The 15,472-nt window shown below is 42.8% G+C and overlaps 1 protein-coding gene across 5 annotated transcripts in view; it reads right to left on the reverse strand.

Moving 5' to 3' along the window:
* The window catches only part of HTT (huntingtin), a 199,443-nt gene that overhangs the window by 133,468 nt on the left and 50,503 nt on the right, over positions 1-15,472 (reverse strand). For all 5 annotated transcript variants that reach the window (XR_010921863.1, XR_010921864.1, XM_067558891.1 and 2 more), the window contains 5 exons: positions 13,423-13,534; positions 10,403-10,543; positions 3,313-3,471; positions 3,133-3,230; positions 431-570 (listed from right to left, as the gene is read on the reverse strand). Coding sequence is in view for 3 of the 5 variants with exons in the window: in XM_067558891.1 (XP_067414992.1) it covers positions 431-570; positions 3,133-3,230; positions 3,313-3,471; positions 10,403-10,543; positions 13,423-13,534 (650 nt within the window). In the remaining 2 variants the exon portion in view is untranslated. The remainder of the gene's footprint in view (positions 1-430; positions 571-3,132; positions 3,231-3,312; positions 3,472-10,402; positions 10,544-13,422; positions 13,535-15,472) is intronic.

Raw genomic sequence — 15,472 nt, forward strand, 5'->3', positions numbered from 1 at the left:
TTGCGTAACTGACGTCAACTGCTCTGCTTTCCTTCTGCGCGCTGTTCTCACTGCGCTGACGGCTCAGTGCTACGCTACTTGAGGGGTGGACTTACTCAGTTGACTTCCTGATCGATTGAGCAGGTCTCACTGACATCGATCAAGGAAGATCGATCTGGCGGCGGCGATTTTGCCGCCGTCCGTCTGAACATAGCCTTTGAAGACTATAGAAGAAAGTCTAGCAGATTGAAAGAACACAGAAAGCTGTTAATGTGCCCAATCCTGTAAACACTGATGTCAATGGCAGCTTTCTAGTCAGTCTTGAGGATGTTTTACAAGAGGTTAATTAATTTTTTGAACTGTAGTCAAATTTCAATTCACAAACTAGGTCTCCTATATAAGATACTGTATGCACAGCTATAATACAACTTATTGAAATATGCACACTTACCGGAAATCTATCTCAGCAAGAGTTTCCAGGAGCTCTGTCCTTACTAGCCAATAGGAACTATTCCTCAGAGTAAGGAGGTCGATGATTAACTGTAAACCTAGTTCACTGTAACTGCTACTGCACAAGCTCATGATGCAATGCTAAAAAGGTAAAAAGATACAAGGTTTTAATTATTATACTACTTTTTCCTGATTGAGAGAGAATATCTTCTTGTACCAACAACTTCATGCTTACACATCCTAAAACCAAGTATTGCAGGGGCCAAAGCAGAGAAACTCCAGAACACCTTTGCAGGGGCTCAGGCACTGAGCATAGTGAGCTGTTAGGAAAGCCTGAAGGCTCCAAACTCCAGCAAGAGACCTTGAGACTCAGCGAGACAGGATCAGAGAGTCAACAGTCTATAGGGCTTGAGGGACACCCCTACTGCCAACTACTGCTCAAAAACCTCTTCCCTAGAGAAGTGACTCCTATTGGGGGAGAGGGGAGTAGTAAATTTAAATGTCAAAGCAAGAGATTGAGTCATATCCTTCTGGGTTTTATCCCCAATTCTGCGCTGACTCACCATGTGTTCTTGGCAAGTAAGTTAACCTTTCTGGATTCTTAAACCTCTATGCTCCACTTTAGCAGTCTACAAAAGTAATATACTTCTCTCTGAGAATGAATATTTGTAATGTGCTTTGAATTACGTATGCTGAAAGGGGCTGAGTCTCTGTCTACACTTTAGCTTATTGTCAGTACAACTTATGTTGTTCAGGAGTGTGAATAAATCACCCTTGAGTGACATAAGTGCTGATATGGACATAGGTACTGCCGCTCACAGGGCTGCAGTACTTAAGCCATCAGGAGAGCTCTCTCCCATTGGCTTAGAGCAGCTACAGAAGAGAGCTTACACTGGGGCTGCTGCATCCATGCACCTTCTCCGCTGTACACTCTCATGTAGCTGTGCTCTGAGAGTTACAATGGTAGAATATGCTTAACTGAGGACTACCAAATTTAGGTGTCCAAAGTCACATACAGACACCCCAAAACCTCCCTAAATTTTCCAAAGTCATGAATATAAAGTGGTTGCAAAGAAAGTTAAATATTTTTAAAAGATTCTACACCACAGTTTGAGCAACGTTCCCTAAATTTAACCAGTAAATATCTAAAAACTTGAATGGATTTTTCAAGTGCAACCACTCTATTCAGAAACATGAAAAATCATTATGGATTACAGGGTAAAGAGCCCAGCTTCAGTAAAATGTGAACTTTTCCAACACATTTAAACTACTACATTTCATTGTCCAGAGTGCCTCTCCTCCAATTACCTCCAAAACCCCCTCCAATCTGCTTCCTGTGCTCCAATGAAACTGCTCTCAAAGTCTAATGACTTCCTAGCCAAAGCTCAGAACCAGTACTCCAACACCATCCCCCTTGATCTGTCAGCCACTTTCAACACAAGCAGCCATGCTCCTTTTGTTGAAATCTTGTCCTCTCTTGGCTCTGTGACTCTGCCCTCTCCTGATTCTTCTACCTCTCTAATAGCTCCATCAGTGTATCCTTCAAAGGATACTGCTCATCGCTCCTCTACAACTTCCTGTGGAGGTTCCATAGAGTCCTTGGTCTTCTCCTTTTCTCCCTTCATACCTTATCTCTAGGCAATCAGAGTGACAAACACAAATTTAATTGTCATCTCTATGCTGATAACTTAGAAATCTACCTCTACTCCCGACCCGTCTCCTTTTGTCCAACTAACCTAACATTTCTGCTTGTGTCTGATATCACCTCACGGGTGTCTAGCCATCAACTTAAGCTCAACATTGTTTAAATAGAGCTCTTAATCTTTCCCCACAAGCTTCCCTCATCTCCTTTCTTGATCACTGTGGACAACACCATGATCCTGCCTGTCACTCAGGCCAGTAACCTGGGCATCATCTTTAACTGACTTCTCTCTCTCTCTGGGTCCCCATATCCAGGCTATGTTTAAATCTTGCAAATTCTTTCTGCATAACATCTCTAAGACAGGACTTGTCCTATCCATCCACACAGCTAAAACTCAGCTCTGATCATCTCGCATCTCAATTACTGCAATGTCCTTTTCACTGACTCTGACAAATGCATCTGGTGCCACTTATATCCATTAAGAATGCTGCTGCAATGATCATTCTACTGGCCTGTCACTTTAACCAGATCAACCATCTCTTTTAATCCTTAAACTGGCTTCCCCTTTTCTAGTGCATCAGACAAATTGCTTGTTTTTACTTCCAATGTTCGCCACAACCTATCTTTCAATTACCATCAAAATGTTAACACCCACCTATCATCAACCAATCAATCACGTCAACCGCCACTTACTACATTTTTTTTCTCATCCTGTGCCTCATTCTCGGAAGCAGCTCCCAGTGAACACATCTAAAGCACTCACATTATCTTCTAAATTCTCCTGGACTATAATGCTTACAAAAAAATTGGAGACTGGTTAGGACATTGGGTGCATTAATAAATACTGCCAATCATTCTGATCAAAATTATCTCGTTTGCTTGTATTCTTCCATCCATCTATATCCATGTGTTGTCTCTGGTCTCATACTCTGACTAAGTTCTTTGGGGTTGGGACCATCTTTTTGTTCTGTTTTTGTACAGCACCTAGCACACTAGGGTCCTGGTCCATGATTAGGGATCTGTTGTAACACAAGCAAAAAACAATATAAAAATTTGCTTACCCTGACAGCTGCACAAGCCAGTTTGCATGTAACTGAGGATTCATCTTTCAGAGTTTTCTGTAAGAGAGGTATACAGTCTACCAGAGAAAAGAGATTTCCTGAAAGAAAGAAAAATGAAACAGTAAAGGCAAAGTTTTCACTGCATGCACCAAAACAACCCCAAAATAACTCAACTGTTACCTGTTGAACTTCTGACATTTGCTAGCCAGTTTTCAGCATCAAAACGTGATTTATTGAGAATGGAGTAGACAATGGTTCCACAGAGAATGGCTGTAGCTCCTCTAATCTGAGGATCTCCATGATCAATATAGTTCAAAATATCCGATACATACTGCTCTTCTGAGAAAATAAGTTACAGTTTATTTTAAAAATACTAGTTCCAGGACCTAACAAGTCATCTATCTGACATTTCATTGCTTACAATGAATGTAAAATAGATTGCAGTAAATCAGCTATAATAAATGAGGCACAAAGCTTCATCAAAAACAGAAAACAGAAAACATGTTACTATTTTCTATCATCCAGGCCTGCACTAAATTCACAATGAAACAGTAGTTCCAGAATGATACTTCTGGTGCAATTAATATCTAACATAGTAGAGAACAAGTAATGGGTTAGGAAACCACTGTAACAACTTATCATTCCATGACTGAGAACCTTTAAATCAAGACTGGGTGTTTTTCTAAATATATAATCTAGTCCAAGCAGAAGTTATTGGATTTGATACAGGTATTACTTGGTGAAGCTCTATGCTCTGCATTACGCAGGAGGTCAGACTAAATGGTCATAATGGGCCCTTCAAACCTTTAAATCTATGAATATATTGCCCTTGCAGGATCCAACAGATCTTCTCCAACTCTGAGTACAATTCTACAATATTCTATAATAGCTGCATACAATACAACCACCAAACTTTAAAGGGACTACTTTTAAATCTTCGTAGTGAGTATGATATACACCAGCTTACTAAATCATTAATTTCTTCCCCCATTTATCTTTCAATTTCATGTAAACTTTCTAACCTAACATAAAAGTTTGCTCCATACTAGACCTGCAAGTACAAACTAAGTTTAACAAGTACTGTATTTACTATCTGATCCCACTGTAACAACCCAGCACAAAAAGCCACAAAAAAATAAAATCAAGATTCCAACAGTAACAAGGATCTTCAAGAGTTAAGTGATTAAAGCTAGAACTGGACAAAATTTTCCATTCAAAACAGCTTTTCCCTTCAAAACAACAGTTTTCATGGGAAAAATCCATTTTTGACAGAAAAATTCAGATTTTCATCAAAAATAAAAATGTCAAAACTGAAAGTTATTTGGTTTTCCATTGTTTGAAAATCTGAAATATTTCTGTTTTTCTTTTCTGAAAACTGAAACATGTTGTTGGTTTTTAATGAAAGTGACATTTTGTATAAATATTTTCGACTAAAATGAAAAATTTAATATTTTCATTGACATTTTTTGCTAGGAAATAAATACTTCATGCCTAGCTCTACTTAAAGTATTCCTGAAAGATGGTCTCCAAATGTTTTACTGAAAATATCATGGCAAGAAAATGAGCTACACTGTATAGTGTGTGCTGCAACACTTTCACTCTGGTTTTCCTTGTCTGCTCTTCCTGGGCTTATGTTAAGTTTAACATTTTCAGTTTATTTTTTTTATTTATTCTTAAACAGGAGACTAGTAAATACGCTGTACTGGCAGAAAATAGTTCTGCAACATCCAATTGCACATTTTGATCTAGTTTCTGGGTTGTAATCAGGTTTACCCATGGACTTGCATCAAGACAGTTTTGACACCATAACATGAAGTTACCATAAAACAAGATGTGATGGGAACTCGAGTAATTTTATACCATAAATTGGGTGCTCTGGGTAATCAGACTGCATCACAGGGTCTTCACAATAATTGAAGAGGTCCTTCCTAACTAAGGCAAAGTAAGCTTTCAAATGGCTCTGGGCAGTGAAGTGCTCTTCAGGAAGGGAATCTGGGACATCGTCAAGAGAAGCCAGGTTCTTGGTGAAAAGATTTTTCTGAAAAATCAATTCCAGTGAGGATCCCAAAGCAGCAGCTGAGTGGGCCACTTGCAGTAACGCCTGCATTTGTAAGATCAGAGACTATTCTAATCAAACTCTTTGGAGCAGGTATTCATTTACTGTCATTGTGTGCCCAGTATAATGGTGCCCTGACTCGATTAAGGCCTTCAACACTTATTTTGAGATAGGACTTAAAGAAAAAAAAGTAAAAAATGTTATAAGGAGCCAATACTGCACAAATGCAACAGTTCTTTAAACTTAAGGAAAGCTGCTAGTTAAAAATCCCCTACCTCACTGCAAGATACCTATAAAGTACCAACCTGTATTTTTTAAGATAATAATCTGAAAGCCATAATTTCTACACTATTTATATTCAATCTTTTTTTAAAAAACATATCTGTAAGTTTCAGGCCATTGTGATTTAATGAAAAGTTATAAAACCCTTTAGTAAGCACACTAGTTTATTGCTGATACCATAAATTAAAGAAATCCAGCAAAAACTGCAGAGATTCAACATCCGAGGCATGGCCCTGGGCACTTTTGACTGCAATGTAGCTCTGATCAGGATGCTGTCCAGGAAAAGATACAGGTGAGTTCCCTGAGACCTGAGTCTGGCTATCATCATCACCACCACCTTTGTAAAAATCCTGGGGCCAAGGAGAGATCAAACAGGAGTGTTTGATACTAATAAAATTTCATGCAATAGGCAAAAGTCAGAAGTCTGCAGTGGCACTGTCTGCTGGGGACATGGAGATATGCATCCACTAGATCTACTGAAATCAAGACTTCCCTTAGGACAGGGATGATACCACAGAGGCCCGGGTCTTTATCTGAAACTTTGTTTTCTTTATCTGCTTGTTGAACCTTTTGAACTCAAGTATGGCTCTGCTACCTTCCAGCCACTTCTGTACAATGAAGAAGATAGAGTAGAACCCAGAGAATCTTTCCTCTGAGAAAATGCTATCACCTACCTATCTTCTGGATATGGGAGTTGATATGTTTTAGAGGGTCTTGGTGCTGGGTGACTCGATGGGGCGGAGCCCTCATCTTAAAGAAGTATCCCTGGCTCACTATTTCCCTGACCCACTTGTCTGTGTTCAATGAAAACCAATCCCCTAGCTATGAACAGAGGCCTCTGCAATTTGTGATGATGTCGTCGCCATGCTATTTCCCAGAATATGGGAGAGGCAAAGTAGTATCTTTTACTGAATCAGCTTCTGTTAGTGAAAGGGACAAGCTTTCAAGCCACAGAACTCTGAAAAAGCTGGTCCAATAAAAGATATTACCCTCACCAATTTTGTCCCTCTCATAGACGCTCTCTGTTATAAAGTGTTTTGGGGGGGAGGCTGAAGTCTCTCTGAACCTCAGTTCCACGGTTTTCTCTTGGGGAATCTATTGTACCTTCACTGGTACCTCTGTGAGGATATGGAGCAAAAGGAGCACTTCTTTCTGAAGGCCGGCTGATATCCTTTCCTGAGGACCCTTAGTGGGGAAGGGAGAGACTGGATTTTGGTACATTGTAGGCCACCACCTTATCCAGCTTTTCTCCAGAAAGGAGGGAGTCTGTAAATTTAGCCAAGCATAGGACCTGCTTAGAGTGAATGTTCACCTTCCTATGTCGAAGCCATAGGCAGAGCTGGGCTACTGAGCTGAAAGCCATGGCTCTGGCTGAGAGCTTCATTGCACCAACTGAAGCATCAGCTATAAACACTGTTGCTAAGAAGACTCTCTTTAAAGTGGAGCCAAAATCAGGGTGATATTTGTCCTTGAGGGTGGGCTTTGAGATCTTCCAGTAAGGAAAGAGATGCTCCTGCAAAGCAGGTAGCGGCCAGGGATGTTTGGAGAGCACTGAAGGAGAGGTTCAAAACCCTTTTGAGAACAGCCTCCATCTTTTTATCTATAAATTCCTCAGGGAAGAACTCGCCTTCTGAGAGAATAACCATATCCCTGAAGAGAGCAGCATCAATGTTTGGTGACTCAGCAATACAGCCCTTTGGTTGCTGAATGTCAGAGCCAGAAGTTGCTCTTGTTAATATGCTTTTCAGGCTTGTTCCATTCATCTCTAATCACTTCCTTAAAGGAGGAGTGAAGGGATACAGCAACATCATGAAAGGATTTTGAAGGGAGAAATTCACTCCGAGGCCTACTCATAGGAGCCTACTCATGTTTCAGAGTCAGACAGCTCACCTTCCTCAGTGGACAAGGAAGACCCATATCTCCTGCATTTTTTGTCATTTGTCTTTCCCATTTTAGCTTTTCAAATTTTTTTTTTTTTTTTTTTTTTTTTTTTTTGCACACTTTGGGAGCATAGAAGCTCTGCTGCAGCTTTGGTGAGGCCTTCTATCGCTTGCCTCCCTTAGGGCCTGGAACTGGTCAGTCTCAGAATCCTGTAACACTAGGTCCCATTCTCCCTGGAACTGGGGAGGGAAGGAACTCGTTGTCAGAGTCTTCCTGGTTGGAGGGAAGGAGAGGGCCGTTGAGAAGCCCAGCTTCTTTCCTCAGGGTGCTCAGGATCCACTTTAAGACTTGGGGAGGAGGGGGATTTGTGGCCCCACAGGCTTCCTCTCTTTATTCTGCAGAGGTCCTCTAGGACTTATCCCCAGAATCAAGTGGTCACGGTCCTCCTCACTTGTGGAACCCCTCCTTGCTCTGCACTGAGGTTCCATCCTGATCCATTTTTCCCCAGTTGGTGTTACAGCTGCTTCAGTGGGTAAGGGACCCTGCTCCTGCCTGTCTGACTCATTGCCTCAGGACCTAATGGAGTTGGGGTGGAAGGCTGGGTGCAGGCTGAGCACAACTCTATCTGCCAAGCCTGGGAAGGCTACCTCACATATAGAGACTTGCCTGGATTTGCCCTGATGCTTTCTTCTGGTCTGCGCTGCCTGTAAGGGGCAGGGAGATGCTCAGGGAGGACTGAACCCCTAAGATATTAACCAACCCAAGAAGGAGGAGGAATCCTGAAGATAGAGAACATAGCTCACCACTACCCAAAAAAACTGGGCAGAAAAGTTAAAATAGAAGGTGTAAGGGAGGAAAGCAAAATAAGCCATCAATGTCTGATGCTGTGGAGGCAGATAATCTGCTAATAAGCAAGAGCAAAGGCAGTGTGACCAGATCATACAGCATCAAAACACTGATCTGCCTCCTTGAGCTACAGATACAGGAGAGTAGCCCAGATGCCCAGAACAGTGGAGATGAACTTTTCAAAAAATACAAATACCTCAGTGCTTTTAATCACACTGTTTATTAAATTAGTGTTAAGACCAGAAAGGACCATTATGATCACCTAAGTCTGACCTCCTGCATAACAGAGGCCATAGAATTTCACCCACCTTCTGAATCAAACCCCTGACTTCTGGCTGGCTAGACTCTCTCTTTTTGAAAGACATCCTATCATGGAGCAGAATCCACAACATCCCTAGTCATTCCAATGATTACTTACACTGTTAAAAATTTGTATCCTATTTTCTGAATTTGTGTGGCCTCAAATTCCAGCCGTTGGATCTAGTTCTGCCATTGTCCCCCCAGCTTCAAGATTTTCATCAGAAATCTTTTCCCCAGGCAGATACTTAGACTATGATCAAGTCACCTAACCTTTCAACTCCTCTTTGATAAACTACATAGATTGAGTTTAAGTCTTTCACTATAAGTAGGGATAAGTCACAGAATCCGTGACTTCCGTGACCTCCATGAAATTAGTCTTTTCAGCTTCTGGGGGCTGCAGGGCACGGGCAGCTCTCACTGACTGAGGGAATCTCCATCCCCGAGCCCCAGGTAGGCAGCAGGGATCCCACAGCTCAGAGCCACTGCTGGTGGGGAGCGGGGGGACCATGGAGCCTCACAGCAGTACAGGAAACAGCCCCACAGCTCCAAGCCATAGGCAGTGGGAGAGACCTCTGAGCTCCTGGATCCCTCTGCTGTCCACAGCAGCTCTGAGTTCCAGGGGTCCTTGGAGCAATCAGCCTCAGCGGCGGGATCCCGCAACCCCAAGCCATGGCGGGGACCCCCTGCCTGGACCCTCACCTTCCAGCCACTGGGCCCACGGTGGTTGTGAGCTCTGGAGTCCCCACCACCCGCAGCAGCTGATGGTAGGGGTCCACGCAGCTCCCAGCTGCTATGGGGAACCCCAGTCTGGATCTCCCCATCCCCTAGCCGCTGCGAGGCTCCTCTACCCCCAGCTCCCAGCTGCGCCTCCTCCTCCCCCGAGGCAGCTCCCAGGTGCCGTCCTGTTATTTTTAGTAAAAATCACAGACAGGTCATGGCTTTCATGAATTTTTGTGTCTTGCCTGTGACCTGTCCGTGACTTTTACTAAAAATAACCATGACAAAACATTAACCTTAACTATAAGGCACATTCTCCAGATCTCATAATTCTTGTAGTTCTTTTCTGAACCCTTTCTAATTTTTCAGCATCCTTTCTTAAAGCATAGGTACCAGAACTAGAGATAGCATTTTAAGTAATGGTCTAATTATTGCTATCTGATATTCTCATTTATACATCAAAAGATATCATCAGCCCTCTTACCCACTGAATCTTACTGGGAGCTCATTTTTAGCCGTTAACAATCAAGATCCCTAACTTCTTTGCAGAGTCACTATTTCTGCATGATACAGTGCCACATTCTTTAAGTATGATCTATATTCTTTGCTCCTAGATGTATGACTCTGCATTGGCTGTAATAATGGTGAGATCTAAAACAGGATTCCTGCAGTGTAAGACCTCAGGCTTGGTCTACACTTAGAAAAATTAAAACCAGTTAAGAGCCCTAGAACATTTGTAGAACACCCTGCTTCCACACACAGACACACCAAACAGTTGTGAAAGGGCCTAATCAATTAGAACAGATTACCTTTAGCATATTTAAAAACTGGGTAAACTAACAGGCTCATTGCCAGCACGGCTGCAGACAAATAGAAGTGGTTTAATTAATCCTTCTGCTAGTGTCCCACCATGGACTGGTACTGCTGCAAATTACTGGTGTCCATTGTTTCTCATAGCCGAGTTGGGAAATGTGGTCATTGTAACTGAAACTGTTTAAGACAGCACTAGTGTAGACAGAGTAATAATTAAACGGATGTGACATGGCTAGTATACATGAACTGAGTGAGCTCTGTGTAAACCAGTTCAGTTCTTTAGTGTAGACAAGACTTCAATTATGTATTCAAAAGTCAACAAGTTAAAATGTTTCACAAAAAAACTAGGGAGCTATAATGTAAATTTCAACATACCAGACTCTTCTCCCATGTTTTCAAGAGGTGTCTTATACAGTTTGCTGAAGAAAGATTCAGGATGAAGGGCAACAGCTGCTCCAACACAACTTACTGCCAAGGCTTTTACACTGACTCTCACATCCCTATCAGGAACTAAAGCTGGGGGAAAAAACAGAACAGTTGAACATAACTCAAAAACAATTTCATGTTCAATTGTTAAAGAGCAAAAGCACACAAAATTAATATCCTGTTATGACTTAACCTGCATAAATATTATTCACAAGGTATTAGTGCAGACCCAATAGTTGCATCTAGTCATAAGAATCATTTATACAGCAACTTCTTCCTGTTTACCCCTTTTCCCAGCTCATTTATGTATATATGTATAACATTACAACACTGGTTCCAGTACAGACCCCTGAGGGACATCATTATTTACCTCTCCCATGTATCCCTCATGAACCAGTTCCTCCCACGTAGACCATAGGAGGAAGGTCTGTTTTTTGTTTAAGTGCACAGGTATGGAAATCAGGAGCCTAGGGAATAGTACTTAGATTTGCCAACAACAGTGTCGGACTTTGAGTGAATCACTTCAGCCTCTCTCATCACTCTTTTGCGTTAAGTAAGTATGCTAATATCACAGATGGGTAAACTAGTTGTTTACTTGAAAAGTGTTTTGATATCTTAAGAGAAAAGCTGCTATAATCAACTAACGCCATATCCTACAGCACCCTAGGTTTTCCTTGAAGACTTCCCCTTCCAGACTCAATTCCACTAAGCTTATAAGAAATGAGAACACAGCTGATAGTAGTATGGCTGTATGGCAAGAAACAAAACTGGAAGGGATGGTGGGCAGGGAATATTCTCCTTTCATTTAATTTAATTTCATTCCTTATCTGGATCGACTGAGCGGTCAGTGAAGACCTGCTCAGTCGATCCAGAAGTCGACGTACTAAAACCACCTCCTCAAGTCGCACAGTGCAGTAAAGACAGCTCGCAGAAGAGAAGCACAGGAGCCGACGGGAGTTCTTTGCGTAACTCCTGTCAACTGCCGCCGAATCGCCAGGATACGTGTAGACCAAGCCTTTATAACAGAGATGTCTTGGTAGCAACTATTCAACACAAATTATGGTACTAATTTAAACACTAAAGATAGGCCAGTGGTTAGGACACCAGTCTAGAACTTGGGAGACCTGGGTTCAATTCCCTAATCTGCCACAGACTTCTTGTGGGACCTTGACAAGTCACTTAAGTTTGAATGCACAAAAGAAGGTTTGGGCTCCTAGAAAAATCACAGAAACAACAATGCGATCCACAAAGCCTGAGTTAGATGCCCAGGATCCCTATACAATGAATGGCAAGAGAGAGGCTCCTAAGACTGCAATTCACAAAAGTGAACATGCTAGGTGGCTCCCCACCTAAGTTAGTCAATAGGGGATGCGGATAAATAACGAGAGATTGGAGCAGGAGAACTGGACTGGACCCAGGTTCTCCAGCATCCCTGGTGGGTGCCCTAACCACTAGACTAGAGTCATTCTCTCCCCCTCAATGACTGTTCCACTTTGGATACTTTGTCACTGGGCGAGAGAGAGACACTCCAAAACCCTAAAAGTGCCTTATAATGTGCTTTGACCTATTGCTGCAGAGTGCATTATGGCAGTTTACTGCACGTGGGCAGGATCCACATGGCCAATGAGCATGTGACGGGCTATAGCACCATAGGCTTACACCCTTACTAGCTTCACACCAAACAATCCCAGAGAACAACTGATGATTATTATTGTAAGAGTTAGGTATTATATAAGCATGCTGATGTGCAACAAGATGCTATCTAGGATTTGAACCACAAGACAGATGTTTCAAAACAGAAATATCTATATTTGCTAAAAGGAAAATGATAATCTCAAATGAGCAATGTCAACTTAAAACCCAATCCATTTTAAAAAATGAGTTACAAGTAATTTCAGGTATTACATCTGCCTGAGTTTCCACTTCAATTTTTGTGGAAATTACATTTAATGTTTTTTAAAATGTTTTTCCCCACACTGCAGCATGACTGCAGTCACACAAAACAGGCAAGCTAACTATACACAAAATGCTGTCAACTGCACAAGTGAAGGGCGCTGAGGTGCCAGCCTGGAACTTCAGAGACCCCTCTTCCATTCTCTGCATAACTTTGAGCAAATTTAATCTCTCTGCACCTAGGTTTCTCATCTGTAAATGGGAAGAACAGTACTTCCTTACCTCAAAAAGGTGTTAAGAAGATAAAAATGTTTGTGTGACACTCAGATTCTATATGATAATGGAGGACCACATAAGTACACAAAATAGAGAAAAGTGGAAAAAACAAAAAGGAAAATATGATATACTATCCAACCACAGTCTCTTCTCCACTTTCTCCTATGGACATACTGCCTGGCTAGTGTCTCTGATCTTCAGAGTAGTCCTTCCCTCTTTCCTGCTGGTGGCTTCACTGGTAGCAGGCAATTTGTCTTGCTGGTGGCTCTGGTGCAAGGCAGAAAAAGCCACTTTTTCTACCTATGCAGCAGCAGTCTAAGCAAGCTCCACCTCTTTGTTTCTAGTTGCTTTTACTGGTGTCCCAGGCTTACTTATGCTATAGAAAACCTAGACACCCATGTAAGCCACTGGTAAAAAGGAGGAGCTGCTGACATCACATGATGTGCCAGTTCTCCATCACAGGTCATAAGAAGGAGTTAAAAAAATTAACTGGTTATTTTATCATTTCAAAAGATTCGTGAAAACACTTTTTTTTAATAATTTTACATTTGACAAACAAGTCTACAGTAATATAATAATTTCACCAGGAACAAGCAAGTCAAAATTAGGTTCAGCTATTACGACCTATGCTACAAGTCCTTTGAAAGCTGTTGTTTAAAGGCCTGTTAGGAAAAAACAACAAGCTCAGTCACAATGAATGAAGAGCTGTCAAACAACTAGAGACAGTTAAGTGATCACACTTCTTTTTATATATTGAGGCAGACAACAACCAACCATCACCGTTTTTGACAGCAACTTACCACCTTTCTCCCCAGTAAGCAGAAAAGAAGCAGATAGGAGACGAACACAATGAACCAGAGGAGCAGAACTTCCATCTGTGTAGTGACCTATATCTCCCTTTATTCTGGAAGGCTGTTACAAAAAACAAATCACAGGTCTTACATATGTTATTAAAATTAAGTTTAAATTAAAAAGTCATAAAAGGGAATAATTTCGAAACACTAAGTAATAAAACAGGGATCCTAGAAATCCATTTGCTGAGGAAAAACATAGAATTTGTCTTTTTATAGAGAAGAGGAGATTACTTAATGTAATTGGAGGTTCTTCGAGACGTTTGGTCCCTATTTGTATTCCAGTCCTGGGTGTGTATGCGTGCTATACACTGGAGTTCGAACTGTTTCTAGTAGTATCCATTGACCTGCACATGCATCAGCCACATGTTGCATCCAAGGCTTTAAAGGGCTATGCGGGTCAACACTGCTCCAGGCCCTTCTTATCCTAAAATGACGACGTCCACAGTATGGGGGGTGGACCATACATCTCAAAAAACCTCCAGTTACAGTAAGTAACCTCCCCTTCTTCAAGCGATGGTCCCTATATGGATCCCATGGGAAAGTAGTGGGCAGTACTCAGTATGTGGGTGGGTGTGAGAACTCGCAAGAAATCACCATCTGTAGGATGTTACAGTCAACTGCTGCATCTGCCACCATCACCGGGGTGATGGTACCATGAGTGGAAAAGGTGTGGACAGAGGACCACATGACTGTCCTATAACTGTCCTGTCACAGGACGTCCACGAGGAAGGTCAATGTGGCAGCATGCACCCACATGGAGTATGCTATGACACCTGGGGCGGAGGAATGTGAGAGAGAGTAGCATTCTGCATTACAATGGACGATCCATTTAGAGAGGTGTTGCAAGAAAAGGACATGGCCCCAGCAGCACTCTACAGTGGCAAGGAAAAGGTGGGGTGAGGCACAGAAGGCACAGGTGCACTGGAGATAAAAGGCCAGCGCACAGCAGACATTGAGAGACTACAACGTTAGCACCCTGGGGAAGACATGCAGTTTTGGGTAGAAGATCAGAAGGTGTACGCATCGGTTCAGGTGGAATGGAGAGGCCACCTTAGGGAGAAATTTAGGGTGAAGTCGCATGGGTCAGCCACCATGACTGCCAACTCACTAACCCTTCTTGCTAAGGTGATAGCCACCAAAAAGATCACCTTCATGAAGAAGTGGGAGAGAGCAGGTCGTGAGGGGCTAAAAGGGTGGCTTAGTGAGGGCAGAGAGGATGAGATTCAACTCCCAGGAGGGGGTAGGCTTCCGTATTGATGAAAAGGCGTTGGTGCTGCCACAAAGGAAGCGGAAGGTGGTCAGATGAGTGAAGACGGAAGAACCATCCACAGGAGGAAGAAAAGCACTGAGCACTGCTAGGTGGATGCAGACAGAGGAGTGTGAGAGTCCCGACAGCAGGAGGTGGAGAAGATAGTCCAGGAGGATGGGAATGGAGATGGAGTCCAGGGTGGTGAAGCATCACCCTTCAGCTTGGTAGCAGGCTCTAGTAGATGGTTGTCTTCTGTATGTGAGGATGTCGTGCACTGGGGTGGAGCACTCCTTGTCTACATGCAAGCCCCATCCAAATACCAGGTGAAGCAGTCCCAGGTTGGGGTGCCTCAGACGGCCGTTCACCTGTGTAAGGAGATCCGGGTGGGTGGGAAGGTGGATTGGGGGCAAGCGGAGAGGTGGAAATCGGTGAACCAGTACTGGCGAGGCCAGGAGGGGGCTATCAGAATAAGTGTCACGCAATTCCACTGCACCTTGCACAGGACTTGCGGAAGCAGGGAAATGGGTGGGAAGGTATAGCGGAGGTTTGAGATCAAGGGGAGAAGTGAGCTCAGCTCGAGGGCTCCTCTGGAGCAGAAAAGGGGAAAGTTCGTGATTGCTGCAAACAACAAAGAGGTCCCAGCGCGGCATGCCCCACTGACGAAAGACCGAGCGGAGCATGGAGTTGTGCAGCTCCCACTTGTGATTCACATAGAAGGACCCGCTGAGGGTGTCTGCCAAAGACTTG

The sequence above is a fragment of the Emydura macquarii genome, unplaced genomic scaffold (genome assembly GCF_026122565.2).
Source record: "Emydura macquarii macquarii isolate MOO-44397 ecotype Brisbane River unplaced genomic scaffold, CSIRO-AGI_Emac_v2 contig_2199, whole genome shotgun sequence".
NCBI classification, from domain to species: domain Eukaryota; kingdom Metazoa; phylum Chordata; order Testudines; family Chelidae; genus Emydura; species Emydura macquarii.